The 19,005-nt window shown below is 39.6% G+C and overlaps 2 protein-coding genes across 4 annotated transcripts in view; one reads left to right on the forward strand and one right to left on the reverse strand.

Moving 5' to 3' along the window:
- Nucleotides 1-19,005, reverse strand: part of LOC134533743 (peroxisomal leader peptide-processing protease) — a 369,588-nt gene that overhangs the window by 312,571 nt on the left and 38,012 nt on the right. The window lies entirely within an intron of this gene.
- The window catches only part of LOC134533760 (ion transport peptide-like), a 33,718-nt gene continuing 27,492 nt past the window's right edge, over nt 12,780-19,005 (forward strand). The window contains exon 1 of the mRNA XM_063371398.1: nt 12,780-12,976. Within this exon, the coding sequence (XP_063227468.1) occupies nt 12,974-12,976 (3 nt within the window). The 5' untranslated portion in view covers nt 12,780-12,973. The remainder of the gene's footprint in view (nt 12,977-19,005) is intronic.

Genomic DNA, 19,005 nt, shown 5'->3' on the forward strand with positions numbered 1-19,005 from the left:
GATAGTTTAACTTGATAAGAATTAAAAAAAAACATTAATGAAATGATTGCATACTTTTATGAATAAAATTGAATATTTTTTATTGAATTATCACTATTTTGTATGGATACAAAGGAGTGAAATGAAATCTACAATTTAATTGATAAATTTACTTTTATTTGCACTCATTAATGCAAATATGTTTATTACTTTAACGAACAGATTATTTCAACAATAACTTTTATACAAAGGAGTGAAATTAATTCTACAATTTAATTGATGAATTTACTTTTATTTGCACTCATTAATTCAAATATGTTAATTACTTTAACGAACAGATTATTTTAACTATAACTTTTATACATGTTTGCTATTCAACTTCTTCCAATCTGTGTTATTCTGTTAAGGATAGGACGATGATAGGAAAAGTAGGAAACGAATAGGAGTGTTTCAAGTTTAATGTGCCTCGAAAAAGTCAAATCGATGGTTGTTCCAATCGAGTGGAAGAGAGATAGATGCGGCGCAAGCGTACAATGAGCGTAACGGGACAAAGAGTAACGGGACAATGAGTCATCCTTTTTTCGTGAGTGCAGCCGGCGTTCATCGATTTATTAGACGTTGTCACGTCAAAATAAAAAAAAGTCCTTGCACGCGGTGAGCGGGTTCGCCACTTGTACGAGGCCGGACGACGGATCGCGATACGGCTATCGGCGACTTCCCGACCTCAGACCACCGAAAACGACCGACTTCCCTTCTCCAGCTGCTATCGTGTGTTCTCTGCGGCTTGCCCGTGGACGCCGACTTCCTACTGATGGCTTCCGCTCGCGCGCGGCGCCACGCCGCCCAATCAGCAATCACCGATCACATGTTCCTGTAGGCGAGATTCCAGATATATTCCTCCCCTCCCTCCCTCCTCCCTTTTCCACCGGGGGTTTCAGTTTACTAAAAAAAAAAAAAAAAAAAAAAAAAAAAAAAAAAAAAAAAAAAAAAAATGGTTGTCTGTAAAGTCGGTTTACGGACGATAGTTTAACGTGACAACGTCATAACAAAACACTGATGAAATGATTGCATACTTTTATGAATATAATTAAATCATTTTTATTTTAATAGCTAATAAAAGAATAAATACTTGAAATTATACTAGTAATCAGATTTTTAAAATGCAAGAATAATTAACCTTTATTGCCGAAATTGTTGTAATAAGCAATGAAAACCACATTAACTTTTCACTTCACTTTATAAACAGTCGACGAAACAGTTCACGTGTAGATGACTTGTAATTAATTTTAAAAACTCGCGTTTAGCTATAAAAATTAAATATATTTATGAATAAGTTTTCATATAAATAAACTGTAATCAAATATCTAACATCAATTATATGAATCACCATAATTTTTTAGTCAATTGTAACATAACCTATTATTACTGCACTCGCCGACAGCGTAACGGGAGACAGTGAGCGTAACGGGACACAGTGTAACGGAACAATGTGCGTAACGGGACACTTTCGTGCGTGCAGCCGGCGTTCATCATTTTATTAGACGTTGTCACGTCAAAAGACACGAGCACTGAAACCAACATTTTTGATGTGTAACATCTTAGTTCTCGGTATACGGCATTCGGTAGGAGTAATTTCGTGAATGAAACGGAAGTTACGTGGAACGGAAATGTGCTGCAATCTCAAAGTCAAAATGTAACTTTACAGTGTTAACTGCTTCGCGATTTCTTTAAAAACAAAATTGGCAGTATTTTAATAAAATTCTTTATCTAAAATCAGATCCAAAGCCGGGATCAAGTATTTTTTCGCTTTTATCGGAGCCGTTTAATTATATATAGTTTAACCTTTCGCCCTGCAAATCCAATGATTCGACAAACGACGTAGCTGCTCCGGCAGCGAATTCTAGCGGCGGGTGCGGAATCTAAGTGTAATTCGCGTCAAGAAATATAGAAACACAATTTTCGTATATTTATCACGCTTGGCATTATTTTAAGGAATTCTGCATCAAACGTTGTGTCCGAGTGCCGAATTATAAGTTTATTTACAATATGATAACACATGAATTTGCTCGTTGCAGAGGTTAAATGTTACACATCTATAGCCAGTACTGAAAAACTCACAATTTTTTTTTAAAACTGGGATCTTCAATATCTTATGATTGTCTGATTTTTATTTTTTAATATAGTCAGAGTCGCGTAGTATTAGTGGTAGCAACTTCTCAACTGTCACTTGCAAGCCATCACGTGTTTGTAATGTTAAATGACACAGACTATATATCACGCATATCATAAATTGATACAATTATTTACCTGTGATATTTCGTTTCTTTGTAGTCTGCTGCGAGCCATTTTTGTCTTCCTTGCGTAATCTGTTCCTTGCTGTTCCGAAATTTTCATGTAATTTAACAGCCTTATATGAAAAAAAAAAAACTAACATCACTGGCGTAGTATAACAGAACCAAGTCTTGCCGTTACTTAAACCTGACAGAATTAATTTGTATTTTGTAGCAAATATTGACTAAAACTAATCATGCAAATATATAATTTTTTGGTAAGAGGATTCTTAAAATTCTTAGCACCCAATGTTTAGCAAGTCGTAGTTCAATGAAACTTCATTGTGTAGCCCCTTAAGATAACTGTCCTAGTGGACTAAATATAACATGACCTCAGTTTCTGCCATGGCCTTTAGAACTGATAAAAGCATGCTAAACATTAAAAAAAAATTGAGTCGCGACAAGTTTATGCATTAAGGCTCTGTCGGCACTATTAATGGAGAGTTTTTCCTGACAATTTATTTTGATAGCACTCTTTCATTTATCTTTGGGTCACAAATTTTCTCTTTTATTCTAGTGATAATGATTGTTGGTCCTAATTTAATAAGAATGTTATTAAATTGACAGAATAAACCAGTGATTCCAATTAAATGAAATAACCAACCAGGCGTATCACACCGGCCCTTAAGAAATTGGGAAACCCTCAATCTACTTGTGGCCATTCGCTCTGCGGCTTTTCTAATTGCTATATTCTAGTAACGCAAACCCTTCCCTGCCCTTTCTCTGTACTGTCATATTTTTTTTTTGTAAATGGAACGGATACATTAATGCTAAATTACAGAACTTTTTGCATTTCTATATTTACTTAAAAACAATTGAATCACCACAAATTCACGCAGTAATATTGGTTTCGGATTCTTACCCGAGCATTTATGCTTTGTGTTATCCCAGTACCTCCAATAGTAAAAGTTATTTATAAACCGTTCCCTGAATGGCTTTCCAGCAATAATCGAGCACATAATAAGCGTGATACAACAATATAAAGTCAAATCGTTGAAAATTCGATTCTCTTTTTTCATCATCTAAATATTATGCTTGAACGAAACACCAATTAAAACATGAAATTACGCGCCAATTTTCGTAAGAAATACTTGGTACTATCTCGAAAAACGTATTTCATAGACGCAAAAAATAACCATACGCATGTGTTGTACCATTTCACAATATATTTCTTGTTAGTATTGCAAACTATTTATTGGCAAAAGGGTTCACAAATAAATCGTAACTTATGTAAAAGTACAAAACATTTTTGTTTTATGTATCCATGAACAGTTCCCGCCTTCGCCCTCGAGGTTATTATATTGCCCGCTGTTCGGCGGATGACATCACAAGGTCCTCCCTCCTCCACGGACACCAGATGGCTTCTTTTTTTTTTTTTTCCAAGAGTAAGTCCGAGGACGAGCCCATCACTTGTCAGACGCAGACCTCTGACGTCACAGGCTCTACTCCTGCCATGTCGCTCTCGTCAGTCACAAACCTGCGGCGGGCCAGGATGCGACATTGGCGGAAGGCATTTCATTCGGCACGCTCGAAGCGCCCATTTTTTCCGGATTACAGATAGTCAGGCAAGTTTTAACGGGAATACCAAACGTGAAATTGTCATAGTGTGAAATGCAACCCGCTAAACACGCGGTAATTTTTTTTCTTTGTAAATGGAAGTCATATTCGTGTAAAATTAAAGAAACTGTAATTTTATACATCTACTAGAAGAAGAAAAACAGGATAACTAAAAAATTGTGTTCGCAGTAATACTGGGTTCGGATTCTTACCCGAGCATTTATGCTCTGTGTTGTCCCAGTACTTCCAATAGTTAAAGTTAGTTGTAAACCGTTTGTTTTCCAGTATTAATTTCCCACATTAATAAGCACAATAAAACAAAATAAAGTCCCATTATTTAAATTTCCTTAATTATGCCTTTATAATATTTTTTTCCAAGCATGTGATGTACTACTATCCGTATATGTGGAACATGCCGCTCACGGCAACAAAAGAAGCATCGACTCCCAAAAGCCTGCCCGGGGTCTGGTTCTCCGAGCCGACGTGGGACGTGAACTGCCGAAGCCCGTCAGAGATTGCAAGTGCGGGCGGGGTCGTTACCACAACGCCGAAATACCATAACGCCGAATGTCAAAATTGACCACAACGCTAACAGCTAGAAAACTGCTGTGTACCACAACGCCGAAATAACAAAAGAATGAATTTGTGTGTGTGTTTCTTAAATGTACCTTAACGCCGAAATACCACAATCAAACCTAACCTAGCGTAATATAACCTAACCTAACTTAACCTAGCCTATCCTAACCTAGCCTAACCTAACCTAGTCTAACCTAACCTAGTCTAACCTAACCTAGTCTAACATAACCTAACCTTTGTGGCATTCCTGCAATGACATTTTTCGGCGTTAGTGTATTTCGGCGTTGTGGTACACAGCAGTTTTCTAGCTGTCGGAGTTGTGGTCAATTTGGCATTTCGGCGTTGTGGTATTTCGGCGTTGTGGTATTTCGGCGTTGTGGTGCGTCCCCGTGTGGTTCATCACGTCGACGCTCCAGGGCCTCCTTGCAGCCCGCACTCGCCCGCGGAACAGCGGGACGAACGCCCCCGAACTGGTTCCGGCGGGCGACACACACAGCTTGTCTCATCCTTTCCAATGCACATCTGCTGTCCTTGTTTCAGTGCGGACACAACTATAGAGCACAACAGTTATAGCCACACTTTACAATGTCATGTCAAATTTAAAAAAAAAAAAGTACAAAAAAATATTTAAAATAAAAAATATATATAATTTTTTTATAATAAATAATTTAGGCTCGGTTTGTCTAAGGTACATAATTAATTGAATGTCTTGTTATGAATAGAGATAGACTGTTGTAAAAAGTTTCTCCTGTGATATAATAAATGGTGTTTGGTAATTAATTATTTTTTTTTATTTTACAATTTATACAACTGTAATAATACTGTCAAAAGACACTATTTTATGGTGTTAGAACACTATTTTGTAGTTGTTTCCGTTTTTTTAATGTAAATGTACAAATTTACAAATAACTGTAATTTTTACATGAATATTTCTGTTCCATGTACATATAAAAATTATAGTGTAGAAGGTTTGACCTCCGCAAAATCAGCATGGACGGCACACGCGCATCAGCGGTGATGAGACGATAAACCGCGCCCCGAAGGCGCGACGGCGGCGCGGACAGGTGGAAACTATACGGTCGACGACGGGCAAGGCGCGTGTAAACAGCGCGCGCGAGGAGGCAGCGTCCTCTGACGTCAGACGACCCCGCTGCACCGCCTGCATCGCCCAGACCGAGGCACCACACTGGTCCAGCCACGGCTCGGTCGCGCCACAAGCTACAACTATACATAGGGGCATGCATGCATTTTTCACGAAAAGATCTGAACACTGCAACAAGGTATACCCGCACCTGTGGTTTCTTCCTTGTAATTGGCGGCCGTCTGCGAGAGAAGTCGTTGCATCATTTGACCGAGCCACTCAGGACGCGTTTGCTTCCGCACTGGATTATCGTGATTGGTGTTGTTACGAAATACGCGTACCTGAAAGAAACTCATCCAATCACGAAACAATGCTACAGTGTTTTAACTTTCAGCTAGTCTCGAAATCCTTTCGGCGAAATCTGCATGCCCCTAACTATACAGTAGCCGTGACCACATCCACACACAAAACTGCCAACAAGCTGTCGAATTAACACGCAAAACACCGCCAAACAGGACAGACAGACAGACAACACAGCTGACACGGGGATCCGCAATGTAGGGCTAGCCTAGAAAGTGACGCAAGAGGAAACTCCAGATGGCCAAGCGTTCAACACGTAAGTCTTTCATGAAGACGATATTTCCAAGCGGTGCTTGGCGCACAGTCAAGAGTTCAGATTCGTAACGCGAGGCTCACGGGGTTTTTCTTTGGTTTCTTTTCATATTCTACCAAACTTATGCCACAAATTAACCAAAATATTGCAATAATTATATATTTTCACAAAAGTCATAGGGCGTCATTATATTAACAGGCGCATAATCATGGAAAATTTTGGGATTGCAAATAACTTCACAAGAAGGAATTGTAATTAAAGCGTACACGAGGACTTCGCCCATAAAATTAGGTACTTTTATTATTGCACAGTTGATGAACTGCACGTGTTGGGGTTCGTGTGCAGCTTCCGAGGGCTGCTCGAAGGTCCGATAAAAAACATTGCAATACGAAGTCCTCAATTCCAGTCGAGCCCTACGTGTATGCAGTGAATCCGGAAGAAATCGGTGATGACGTGTAGCCGAACTCCCCTTGTGAGACTGCTTCCACGGGGGATTCGAACACGCAGCCCCGAATTCCATTCATTGAATTCCAGCCCACGTTTTTTTTTACCGACAACAGACACTAATCCATCTTGCAACGCCCAAAGCGCGGGCAGAGAGAGAGAGCACCCAGTCTTTAAAGGCAGCTTACAGTGATATATATCTGCAATAGACACAGTGCGGGTTTGAGCCCTAAGTGCTACCCCGCTAAATTAAACTGTGATCAATAATTACATTTCGTAGATTCCTTGCTTTTTTTTTTTCAGCAATTACCACCCAAATCATGTGTATCGATAATGGAAGCAACGGACGTTGGGCCGTCGCCTGAAGCACCCCGCGGGCCACTGGCTAAAGCCCGCATCTGGCAGGGCGGGGCGGGGGGGGGGGGGGGGAGGGGGGGGGGGGGGGGGGGAGGTGTGTGTGTGTTCTGCACTTTCACAAAACATTTCTTTGGAAACCAGTTGCCAAGAAATAGCTTGCAACACAGCAACGAAACATATTGTAACTTCGTACGTCACGTGGCTACATATGAAATAGGTTTTTCCGAGATAATACTGAGAACATATTTCTTTACGAAAATTGGCGCATAATTTTATATCTTAATTGATGTTTCACTAAAGCATAATTTTTCTAGACCATGGGAAAAATAAACGAAAATTTTAATAACGGAACTTCGCTTTGTTTTTTTTATGCTTATTAAATTCCTCAATTAATACTGGAAAACGTTCAGGAAACGGTTTACAAATAACTCTAACTATTGTAGGTACTGGGACAACACAAAGCATAAAATCCCGGGTAAGAATCCGAACACAGTATTACTGCGAACACTATTTTGTAGTGATGCAGTTGTTTTTTCCATGTAAATGTACAAATTTACAAATATCTGTAATTTTACATTGATATTTCTGTTTCATGTACCAAAAAAAATTATAGTGTATGACGAAAATACAGTTTGCGGCATACTCTACTGAAGTGTTGTCTGAATGCATGCAAGCAACTGTAGTCTGCTGCCGGCCTCGCGTCAACCACCATACTTCTGAATAGTTATCATTTTAAATTTACGGATGCTCAAAATTTTTTTTTCATTTGAACAACACACACAAAAATAAGAAAATTCTAGAAAAAAAAATATGTTGAGACTTTCTTTATTCGTCCAGTGAAGTTAACAATTAACATCTCAACTAGTTAATGCCCGTCATGGGTTGCAATGCCTAATATTTCTTCATTTTTGTAATTTGTTCTAAGTAGGTATACTTAGGCTATACAAAGCATATCTCTATCTAAATATATATATCAACCTCTATCTCTCTTTAACTATATAACCCGTTATATATCTCTATCTATCTCCTGTATATACCTGTATCTATATATATCTATATCTCTCTATATGTCACTCTATAGAAATGATAATATTTTTAAAACCTATGTTTTTTCCTATTTATATTTTATATATCTTTTTATCTGTCACAGGTGTGACAGAGGTATATAAAAACATGCTTATATTCGAAGGGAACGTTGTAGCAAAATTTCAAAGTAATCGGTGAAGAACTTTCTAATATTTAAGATTTTGAACGAACATTTACATTTTTTATTATATAGATGATACATAGTGTTTATCAAACCTCGACTGTCTGGGTCATGGTTTTCATTCTAGTAGACATCATAATTTATGGCTATAAAATTAATTTTATAACTATAATTTAGTTGTATTATAATTATAAATTAATATTATGCAATTTTTGCTAAATATTCTCAAAATGAGTATAAAATTATTTAGTTGAAATAAAAATATATACATTAAAATTTTGTTCCAATGCTCGAGCAATGATCCTGTCCATTACAAATATTATTCTTAAAAAAAAAACTACTCACTATACTGTTGAGAATTGGTGTAAATTTAAGAAATTCTCAACGAAGAAAGAATCTCAAATAAAACGTACTTCGTGGTTTCAGACAGCTGAACCTTCTCAGAAACCACGCCGTAATCCGACTCCCGACACTATGTGTTCCATTGTCATGCCCAGGGAGGCAAAATAGAATTTTTTAAATAGAGTTGGCAGTTTTTTAAAGGTTTCTCTAACAATCCAATATGATTCTTATTAGTCCATGCTCCAAGTAGCTTAACTAAACTCAGTACCCAAAATTTTACGTTAAACTCTCCGTTGAAAAGTCTGTATATTTACAGTAATGTAAAACAGTACACGCTTATCGGTGAGATGTACACAATTTTGACACCTGTCGCACTAGTCAAATTTTTGGCCTACGTAGCAAGGTTTTACCAAGTCGAGTTCTCTCTCTCTCTCTTTCTCTCTCTCTCTCTCTCTCCCCCCCCCCCCCCTCCATTTATTACGCGAGAGTGCAAAAAAAAAATCACTGACGTTTGCGCCAGTGCGTGCAAAGCTTATGTTGGAGTAAAAAAAAAGGCAGGCGTGAGCGACTGAATGGACTCGGCGGATGTGTTATCGCGACGGCTACGAATAACCGCGTGTCGCGGCTTGTGACGCTGGTGATCTCTCCCGTCGACGCAAACACCGTCACGTTTCTCAATGAACGCACACACGAAGAAAAAAAAATACTTTTGTGCTGAAAAAAAAAATATTTGGTTACGTACACGGTGTGGCTAATTAGTCGGGATATGTATTTTCCGCGAAAATATTTCGAGCTTAGCGGAGTGTTAAAACACTGTAGCATCGTCCAGGGGCGTAGCCATGGGGGGGGGGGGGGGGTTCAACCCCCCCCCCTTAGCACCAAATCTTTAATTAATTTCTTATTCATTACTCAAACAAATTTCATATTAAAATTAATAAAAATTTTACCATTACAATATTTTAATTTAAGCACCGAAAACTGCTACAATAGCACTATTTTACACCTTAAAATCAAAATTTTCCCGGGGGAGGACCCCTGGACCCCCCCCCCCCCCCCCTTTAATACGGGGGGGGGGGAGGCATGCTTCTTAACACCCCCCATACACAAATCCTGGCTACGCCACTGGCATCGTCTGTGTTTCGTGATTGGGTGAGTTCCTTTCAGGTTCATGTCTGCTGTTGTAACACCAATCACAGTAATTCAGAGCGGAAGCAAACGCGTCCCGAGGGGCTCGGTCAAATAAAGAAAGTGCTTCTCTTGCTGACGACGGTCACCGATCACAACGAAGAAACCGCTGGTGCGAGCGTTCAGATATTTTCGCGATAAACACGCATGCCCCTAGTTATTTGACACGCCCCGAAGGACTAAGTGAACGGAAGACACCCAGGGAAACATCGTGTACGCCCCGAGCGACGGTGAAATGTTGAAGCAGCCAATGAACACACGACATCGTCTCGAATACTCACACGGTTGTGTATCACAGCCTGGCTCCAGTAATGACTACAAGACAGCGGGTATATTCTCGGTCATGCGAATCCCACGTGGAAAAGACAGAAACAGAAGTCACTGGTATTACTATATACATATGTATTTCGCGAGACACATTCCGTGTCAAGATATTTTTTCAAAACACTGTGGCTTCTTCCTACTGTTTTGGCGAATCATTTACGTTCACCAGGGGCCCATTTCACAGAGGCACCAGTCTTGTTAGAAACAATTGTAAAAAAAAAAAATCTCTTGTAATCACAAGGATTCTCTAAAGTTTTCACTAATAAGTAAAATGTTCAGTTGTGTGTAACAAGGTAAGTTGTTATACTTGCAAAAAAATTCGGCACACTTGTAACTTACACGACTTGGCCACATAACCTCATTCAATTAATGTACTGGTAACAATTATTTTCATTTAATCGCCATATATGATTTTGCGTAGTTTATGTTGCTTTTGTGGATATTTGCATATGCATATTTTTGTTATTATACTTCACCTGATTTTTATTTTATTTTAACTCAACGAGAGAATAACGAATCCACAACATATTTCTAGGAGAATTATTATTAGTAAAGTTGGGGCCACGTATTTTTCGCGAAAAGATTTCCAGACCAGCTGTGTATTAAAACTTTGTAGTACTGTCTGTGTTTCTCGTGGTTGGCTGGGTTTATTTCAGAATGTATGTCTACTGTCAGCACACTATTCATAGTCATCAAAAGAGAAAGCAAATTCGCCCTGAATGGCATGGTCAAATAAGGCAATGGCGACTCTTATATACGGCCGCCAATTGCAAAAAAAAAAAATTGGCGCAGACATACCATATTGCAGTCTAATAGGCGTTTAGAATTTTTTTTTATCGAAAAATGCCTGCCCCTTATTAAACTTTTAAATGAACCCTGAGGTAGGTAGAATATTACTCGTTTACAACAAAAAAAAACACCCTACACGTTTGTAAGCTACCATTGTCACTAAGCAAAGGTATCTTTTAATAGCGTTCAAGTAAAATAACTCATAAACTCTTGAAGAATTCACTTGTCATTTACAAGTTTACAAGAGTGCTATTGTAAAACACTTGTAACAGTATATTGTTACGATGATGCTAGGGTTCTGGGCCAGGGGAGGTCACACGCCCTACTGCTACGCGGAAATATCCGATCAACGGCGACGCTTCTCCGCCCTCCCGTGGGTTCGGCAGGTCCTCAGGGCCCTGTCCTGTCGCGAGAAGCGGCGTAACTAGGACACCAATCTTCTCGCAGCTTCGAGTGTTGAGTTGACTCTGGTGTCTGCGAGACCTCCCCACGGGACTGACCTGCGAGCTGCAGCGAAGCGAGCGAGCGAAAGACGGGGCTTCGTGAGCGCAGATCGGAGTCACGGCACCGTGTCACGAGTAGAGACCTGAAAAATTCGCGGGTTCATTTCGTGTTTTGCTAAAATTCGAATAATTATACCTTAGTGCTGCTTTTGCAATTATTGGTTCACTGTTAATCTGGAGGACCGAGGGCCAATTAGAGACCCTCACTCATAGAAGTGTCGAATCACAGGCCACCCAGTCGAGACGTCTCACAAGTCAGCGGCCAATGAACAGGTGGCATATGCCCGAGTGTGTAGAGGATATTGGAGTCTATCCTGGAGGTCACTGAACCCGCGAATTTTTCCTAGGTCTCTAGTCACAAGTGAGCAGTGCGAGGCAGTGTGCTGAGACAGAGTTGCGCGTCAGAGAGAGAGCCTCAGTCGAGCCGAGCTCCAGTGCGGAGAGTGAAAGTGGAGTTACGAAAGTGTCATTAATTTGTGAAAAGATACTAGAATTGTTGTAACGATATCAATAGTTTAAAAACTAGCCTACAAATAAAATTAAATACTAACCAATAAAGTAATTTATTAATTGGGCTATCCTTTCCGGACCTGCGTTTCCTCAGTTGTAACAATATTATCACACGCTTTTAAAACGTTTTTACTTGTCTGTTACAAACATTTCCCGTTGTGAAATCCCCCCCCCCCTTTTTCCCAATTGACCTAGTAACAAGCACGGAAAATATACCTCACACCGATCACTGCCAGTAACGTGACAAATTGTGCAACATATTAACACAGAGCGTAGAGGTCTAACGAACAGTTAAATGTTCCCCCGAAATACAGATGTCTCCACGTATCAGTGACACCGTTAGCTCCACGGCTTGAGCGCCCCACACATTCTGCAGTAACACGACACCGCGAGCAGAGATATGTTGGGAAGGGGCAGTTCACGTACCAAGAACAAGAAAGAACACGAGAAGCTAAATTTCCCCAGCATTACGTCGAAGCCTCGCGTATTGTACGTCGGGTCGGCGACTGCAACCTTGCCCGCGATGACTCACCCCGGCGGTAACTTTCCGAAATTCGCCGGAGACGCCGACAGATTGCACCCGATGCGCTTGCACGGCGGTATAAAAAAAAAAAAAAGGAAGGCCGCCCGCCAAGCGATGCACTTCCACTTCTCAAGTCACGGTTAGTGGGAAACACTCGGCCGAGAGCTCTGGAATGAGGAGAGGGCACGTCACAAGGGAGGGGGGGAGTTAGGGGGAGGGGGGCAATTAGCGAAAAAAAAAAAAATGTGAAAAGGGGGAGGGGGTAGAGCCCGCGAACAGAGGCTGCCGTTCAAGTGCCACGACTCTCCGAGTTTTTCCCGTGGCCCCTCCCATCACCCCTTCCCCCCTCCCCCGCACCGAGGTTTACACGGGAGGGGGGGGGGGAGGCGAGCGGCCTTCCCCCCTCCCCGAGGCATCCCCCGCCCCCTCCCCACCCCGGGGCACCGGCGGCGCACACACTACATAACGGCCGTGCTATTGGCGCGCCGGCAGACACGGTGCCGAGACTCTTCAGAGAGAGCGTCCTCCAAGTGCGTGCAAGTTCCTGGAAGTGTGCTTCACCCGGTCCGGCGAGGCGACACGTGCTGCGAGTACTACGACAGTCAGTCTGCGCGCTACGTCCTGCTCGAGGCCGCTGTCTGGACTACTTATCAATGGTGAGTCTCGTCGAGCACTACTGCGTGCTGGGCTTTTATTTTTATTTTTAATTTGTAAACGGTCACCATCCCCCCACCCCCCCACCCGGCTCCTTTTCGAAATGTCAAACCTCCACATCGCCTCAGGGAAAGTGTAGCCTCGAGATGTGAACGACCAGCGTGTTACGCTAAAAACGCCTTTCTCCCAACACCAGCTCTCGACAGCCATTTCATTACTAACATCATTTTAAAAAAAAATGCTTTTTTTTTTTTCGTGAAATTGTTTATGTATATTTTGCGGCGATTAAACATGTAATATCAAGGCAGATAAATGTTTCTAACATAACAAATGTTCGCGGCAGACTTCAAAGCGGGTGTAAAACACGTAAGGCGTCAGAAGTATCACCGTTGCAAATGTTACCTTGGCAATCCATCAATTGTGTATCTATCTCAACGTTTCTAACAGTTTTTAATCAATTAAAAAAAATGAATTAACGTTCACTCACTGAAATTAACCATCAAGCGAAATTCCCGGCCGAAAAGTGATCAACATCATTCAATGATTGAAAAGATGATAGTATTAAGATACGTCATTCATCTACCTTGATCGATATGTCTTGACGTTGTTGCGAGCGAAATTGTGGCCGTAATTCATGGGGGGAAAAAATATGTCAGCGCCGCACGTCAAACAAGCGCGTGACAGCGGCGAAACTCGATGCGAACGCACGTGACGAGCGGCAAGGGGGCGCATGTTTTCGGGACGGCTCGTAGGTCACGTGGGAACGCGCGCCGCGGCGCGTTGAACGTAAACAGCGATATTTCACGGCGCGCCGCTCGTGTGTGCGTGTGTGTGTGTGTATGTATATATATATATATATTGGTGAAGGCAGGAGGGGAGGTGGCGGAGAGCACGTGGACCAGGGAGGCTGCTAGAGGCGGGGGCGTTTGTCATAGCCGTGGCGAGGGGGGAAGGGGAGAGGAGGTGACAGCCGAGGGTAATGTGACAGCCCGCTCGCACGGGTGCCAACATCCAGCGCTTTATTTCCACAGTCTCGGACTTGCATCTGCCCGCCCTGGCGAAGGTAGTGTGAGTGTTGGGGGGTGGTGGGGGGTTAAGAAAAACACCGCCCAAGTTATAGCAGTGCATTGCCCGTTAAATTGCAACACATTTTAACTGCAGAAGTGGTTGTGCCTGGAACTGCCTCTTTTACCTGACTATCTTGTGCAAATTCAGACGTTGTCGAAGACGTTAAAACCGTCCGAGGAACTTTAAAACAGTTTAATGAGTAACTAATACTAACTTTGTCGGAAAAGTCACGTTGCAGTACTACGAGTTTAGTCATGAAAAATACAATGTCTGAACAATTTTTTCAAATAAATTTCACATGTGAGAAAAGAAATTTAAGATCACCCTGATATCTAGTAGGTATATGTTATTATGGCTCAAAATAATTTTAATTAAATTTTTTAGACGCCTCGATGCTATGCAGGAGTTAACCATTTCTTATTTGAAATTATAATTTTTTTTTCACTGTAATTTCTGACCTATTGGCACAGTGTTAGAGATTCTGGTTGGAGAACTCAAGGGTCCTGGGTTCTATTCCCAAACTGGTCTGGGATTTCCTTCCCGGGTTCCGGACTGGAAGTTGTGTTGTTCCTACACCTCCATACAGCGGAAGGCAGTTGTGAACCATCGCAGATTCATCTCGCCTGGTACGCCCCCGGTTATCTGCGCCGCTGCTATCGTACTCAGGCGATCACCACAAGGACTAAAATCAGTCTCTGTGCTGATCAACAAATCATCAGCATCATTCGTTTTCAGGATTTTATCTTGTAACCAACGAGAATAAATAATTAATGACTTCAGTGAAGTCTCTGCAAATATCTCTATGGTTAAGTAGATCACAGTCTTTGAGTTCTGTGTTCAAACATAGGACCTATTTCCTATTTACTGTCGAGCTCCAAAAAGCTGAAAGTAAATATGATTGTGTAAACATCCGTAAGGACTCGTTACAATTTTTGCTGATCCAATGGGATTTCAATGCACCAGGAACTTTTTAAGTCAAGAATTTAGATTTCCAATTTCCTTTTGAAATAATCTTGTTTAATGGAATGTTATATTAAGAAGGTGTAAATCAGCAAGTTTATTACCCATATAAATAAATGAGAAAAAAAAATACAATTCATACATTGGGATTATTAAAATAATAAAAATAGCATAATCTGCCAAATTAAGAAAAAAAACATAAAGTAACACGTTAACTTCTTCGAAATATCTCATTAAAACGAATGTTCGTCAAAATAAAGACGACGAAGTAACACACAACTGAAAGATAATAAAATATGCGACTTCCAGAGTTTCAAAACAGGGTTTAAAAACCGCTAAATTCATTCCGTTTGGTTAACTTCACGAGTTCGGATGGTAAACTCTCACATACCACCGAAAGTCCCGCTAACTTAATTAGTTCAAAAGTAATCATCTTCGTAAAAGGCCTGTTTATCGTTAACACTTCTCCCGACTCCACTTCCACAACTGGAGGATTGTTTACAGTCTTCTGTGAGTCTACGTCAATTGCGTCGTGGATATAACTTGGTTTGTTTAGTCTGTATTCTGGAATCTATAGTTCACGCTTCAGATTTTCTATGAGTTCCTCAAACTTGACTGTCCGCACAGCCATGAAATAACCAATAACCTATGGATTCGACTCTACTGACTGATGGGCATCCTAGAAGAGAGAATCTTTTGTCTTTCAAACCACAATATCAAGAATACGATTTGTAAGATAAGTTTAACGACTGTAATTCTGTACTGTAGCATTTGGGACATCTATATGCGTTACGTGTTTTTTTTTTAAACCAAAATTTGCCTTATCTAATCTAGGAAAATATGATAGGTTTTAAAATGCTACTTAATAAGATACAGAATATTAATTTCATAGAGTCAACGGAAAAGGCATGATGTTCAGTAATTTCGGATAACTAGGTCTTCGTAGAAACTACGCCGCTTTTAAACTTCCAAATTATATATATATATATTTATACATATATATATTACACATACATACAGGATAACGCACACGTGGAAGAAATAAGTGTGTTTTTTCAGGAGGCTTAACCAGTTTTTTTTTTTTCTTATACACCAAGATAAGTATCGTGGGTCATGTTCAAAGTGAACTTAAAACCAGTTTATTAACGATGCTAACGGTAAATTTACAATGTTCCTGGATAATTTTCAACCAGTGTTCTCGCTACAATGTTAAAAAAATTAGTACATTTACGGACGTTAAACGAAAAATTCACCTAAAATAAACGAAGAGTGCTGCATGATTTCAAATGTTCAGCTGTATAAACAAGGTAAACGCACGCAATAATGTGTTTTTGCGGGAGTCATAACCGGTTTTGGAATTATTTTTCTTCTTATATTCAAAGATTATTTTAGTACATTAATATTCACAATAAGTGAACTTCCTACTCGTGTATATTTAGAAGATAATGATAACTTTATGAAGCTCACGGAAATTTAAGTTAAAAATTTTAACAGTGTACAGCTTGCTCAACAGTCTCATTACTACACTCCGTCAGAATACGATTCCGGAAAAACACCAAATAAAAGGATTATAGAGGCGAATTAAGGCCCGGCTTCACCCGATACTTGGCTTTTTTTTTTTTTTTTGTCATTTCAGAATTTCATGTAGAAATAATTCGAAAATAGGGATGTATACGTAAATTGATATGTATTTGTGTTTTCTGTGGAAACTCGGAAAATAATTATTTAGAGTGAATGACCTCGACATAATAAGGCAAACAGATAGCTAAAAATAATACAAGCCTAGATACTTTTTTTTTTTTTCAAAAATCAGGTAACATGCCTCATATATCTGACCACAAAATTTGCTTTAAAAAAACAGAATGCAATGTTTAAAAAAATTGAAAACCCGTAGAAATGGTATTCCATAAAAATAACGATGGCGGATGGCACCAGATTTCAAAATGGAAATCTCATCCTGCCTCACTTCCACAAACACACCTCTGACTAGGCGGGCCCCTCAGAGGAATTTACGGAAGGGCACCACCACCCCGAGTGAGCCTTGTTTTTCAAAAGTGGTCATATCCAGAAACACTGAAATCGACCGCAACATAACATTACTTAAAATGCATACGGTTCATTAGCATTAAGATGAGAATAATTATTTGCACGCCTCAGTGACGTACATTTAATTTTGTAGCCATTAAAAAAAAAAAAGTTAAATTTATGTGTGTCCAATTGAGCAATAACACTGCTTACGCAATCGATGCATTAACATAGGCAAATCCCTGTCTTTGCGCTGTAATTTACAGAATATGGACATTCTTTTTTTTTTTAAGTATCTGGCATTGGTGTCGACCAAAGAGCACACTAAAGAGACCTGAACATGCACAGTACAGCCGAGTCTATAGATTGTCTCATCCTTAGATTGTAGCGTGCAATTTCATGGACATTTTATCTCCCTTTGCAATGCACGATTTCTGCTATTAGCGCTGTACTTGTTTCAATGTGCTCTGTTGCCCGATATACCCAAAGAGCATAAAAGGTTTACACTTTACTTTTATGATGTAATGAAAATTTGTATGTACTTAAATTTCTATTTTCAAAAGTAAAGTTTGTAATGAGAATTTTTGAAATAGGTTTTCTTGTTATATTTCACCAAGAATAACATCAATCGTTTCCCAAGTGAAATAATAATTGGTCTTTAGAGTTAATATTATTTTTGAGAATGTATACAACTGTATAATACCATCAAAATGCACTATTTAATCGACTTATAGAAATCACCAGATAGTAAAATTTATGATGTACTAAAACTTACTATAGTTGTTGATATAGTACGTATATGATATAAGAATTGCAATATTAACAAGCCGGGCACACTAGGCGCCATTCGCTCTGTGCTGCAATATAGAGCCCCTGTCACACTGTCAAATTTTCACTTCAAACTCATTCCAATATGCTGCATCAAATAAAGTCTTTAGCGCAGCAACGTTTGTTTCACAGTTGGACGATTTGAGTTTCCATTAAATATTTTGAATATAGAACGGGTTCTAAAATGTGTTGGCAGCAATCAACCAATCAACATCGTGCCGATTGAAAACGGAAATGACATCCGTTTCTGTCACAACGAATCTTTGAAATGGCGAAGAATACATAGGCTATTAAAGAGGTTAAAAAAGTGAAATAACTAAAATAATGTCAATATGAATGTCGTATGCGAAATAATTGTACTTATGTGTAAAAAGGAAATTGTGTTTCTATAACTTTAAAAAATCACTGTACAATAATTTTTATAATTTAACGAATATCATTGTAATTTAAATATATATATTTAAAAATATTAAATGCACAAAGAGCTTGACCAGTTAAGATTTCTATCCAGCATTGGGATGCATTATTTACGTTCAAAATGAGTCTGAAGTTTTCTGTCCAAATTTGTTTGATGGAGAATATTAGAATATATTTTCCGTACAATGCTACCCCTCCAACTCTACTGTCCAATACATCTGTAGATAAAATGTTTGACAGTGTGAAGGCGCATTGAATATATATAACTTATAGAAGTCGCGAGGGGATACGATTTATTCTGCCAGTTTTGGAATCAAAACTGAGGTAGTTGCAAGCTCCCCCGCCAGACAGCTCTGCTTTCGAAAAGAAGGCACTCGTGGTTAGTGTCTCCCACGCTAGAGCGCTTTAGTATCGCTTGTCTCAAGGTCGCGCGCGTATTATCTCTCTCTCTCTCTCTCTCTCTCTCTCTCTCTCTCTCTCTCTCTCTCTATCTATCTTTTGTATTTTGTTTCCGTTGCTGTATGGAGGGCCAGCGCATTGACAAGGCGGGAGGTTATGCTCGTCAAAACGATACATAAATATATTGAACACAACTGTATTTTGTTTAAAGAACCGAAAGTGAAAAAATATTCCTTGAAATATTACACAATTATTTAAAAAGAGCCACATATATCAGTACTTCATTGGTGTTGGATTCCAGATGGTGTAATAATTATTGTATTTGAATAAAAAT

Source organism: Bacillus rossius, chromosome 1 (genome assembly GCF_032445375.1).
Source record: "Bacillus rossius redtenbacheri isolate Brsri chromosome 1, Brsri_v3, whole genome shotgun sequence".
Lineage (NCBI taxonomy): Eukaryota > Metazoa > Arthropoda > Insecta > Phasmatodea > Bacillidae > Bacillus > Bacillus rossius.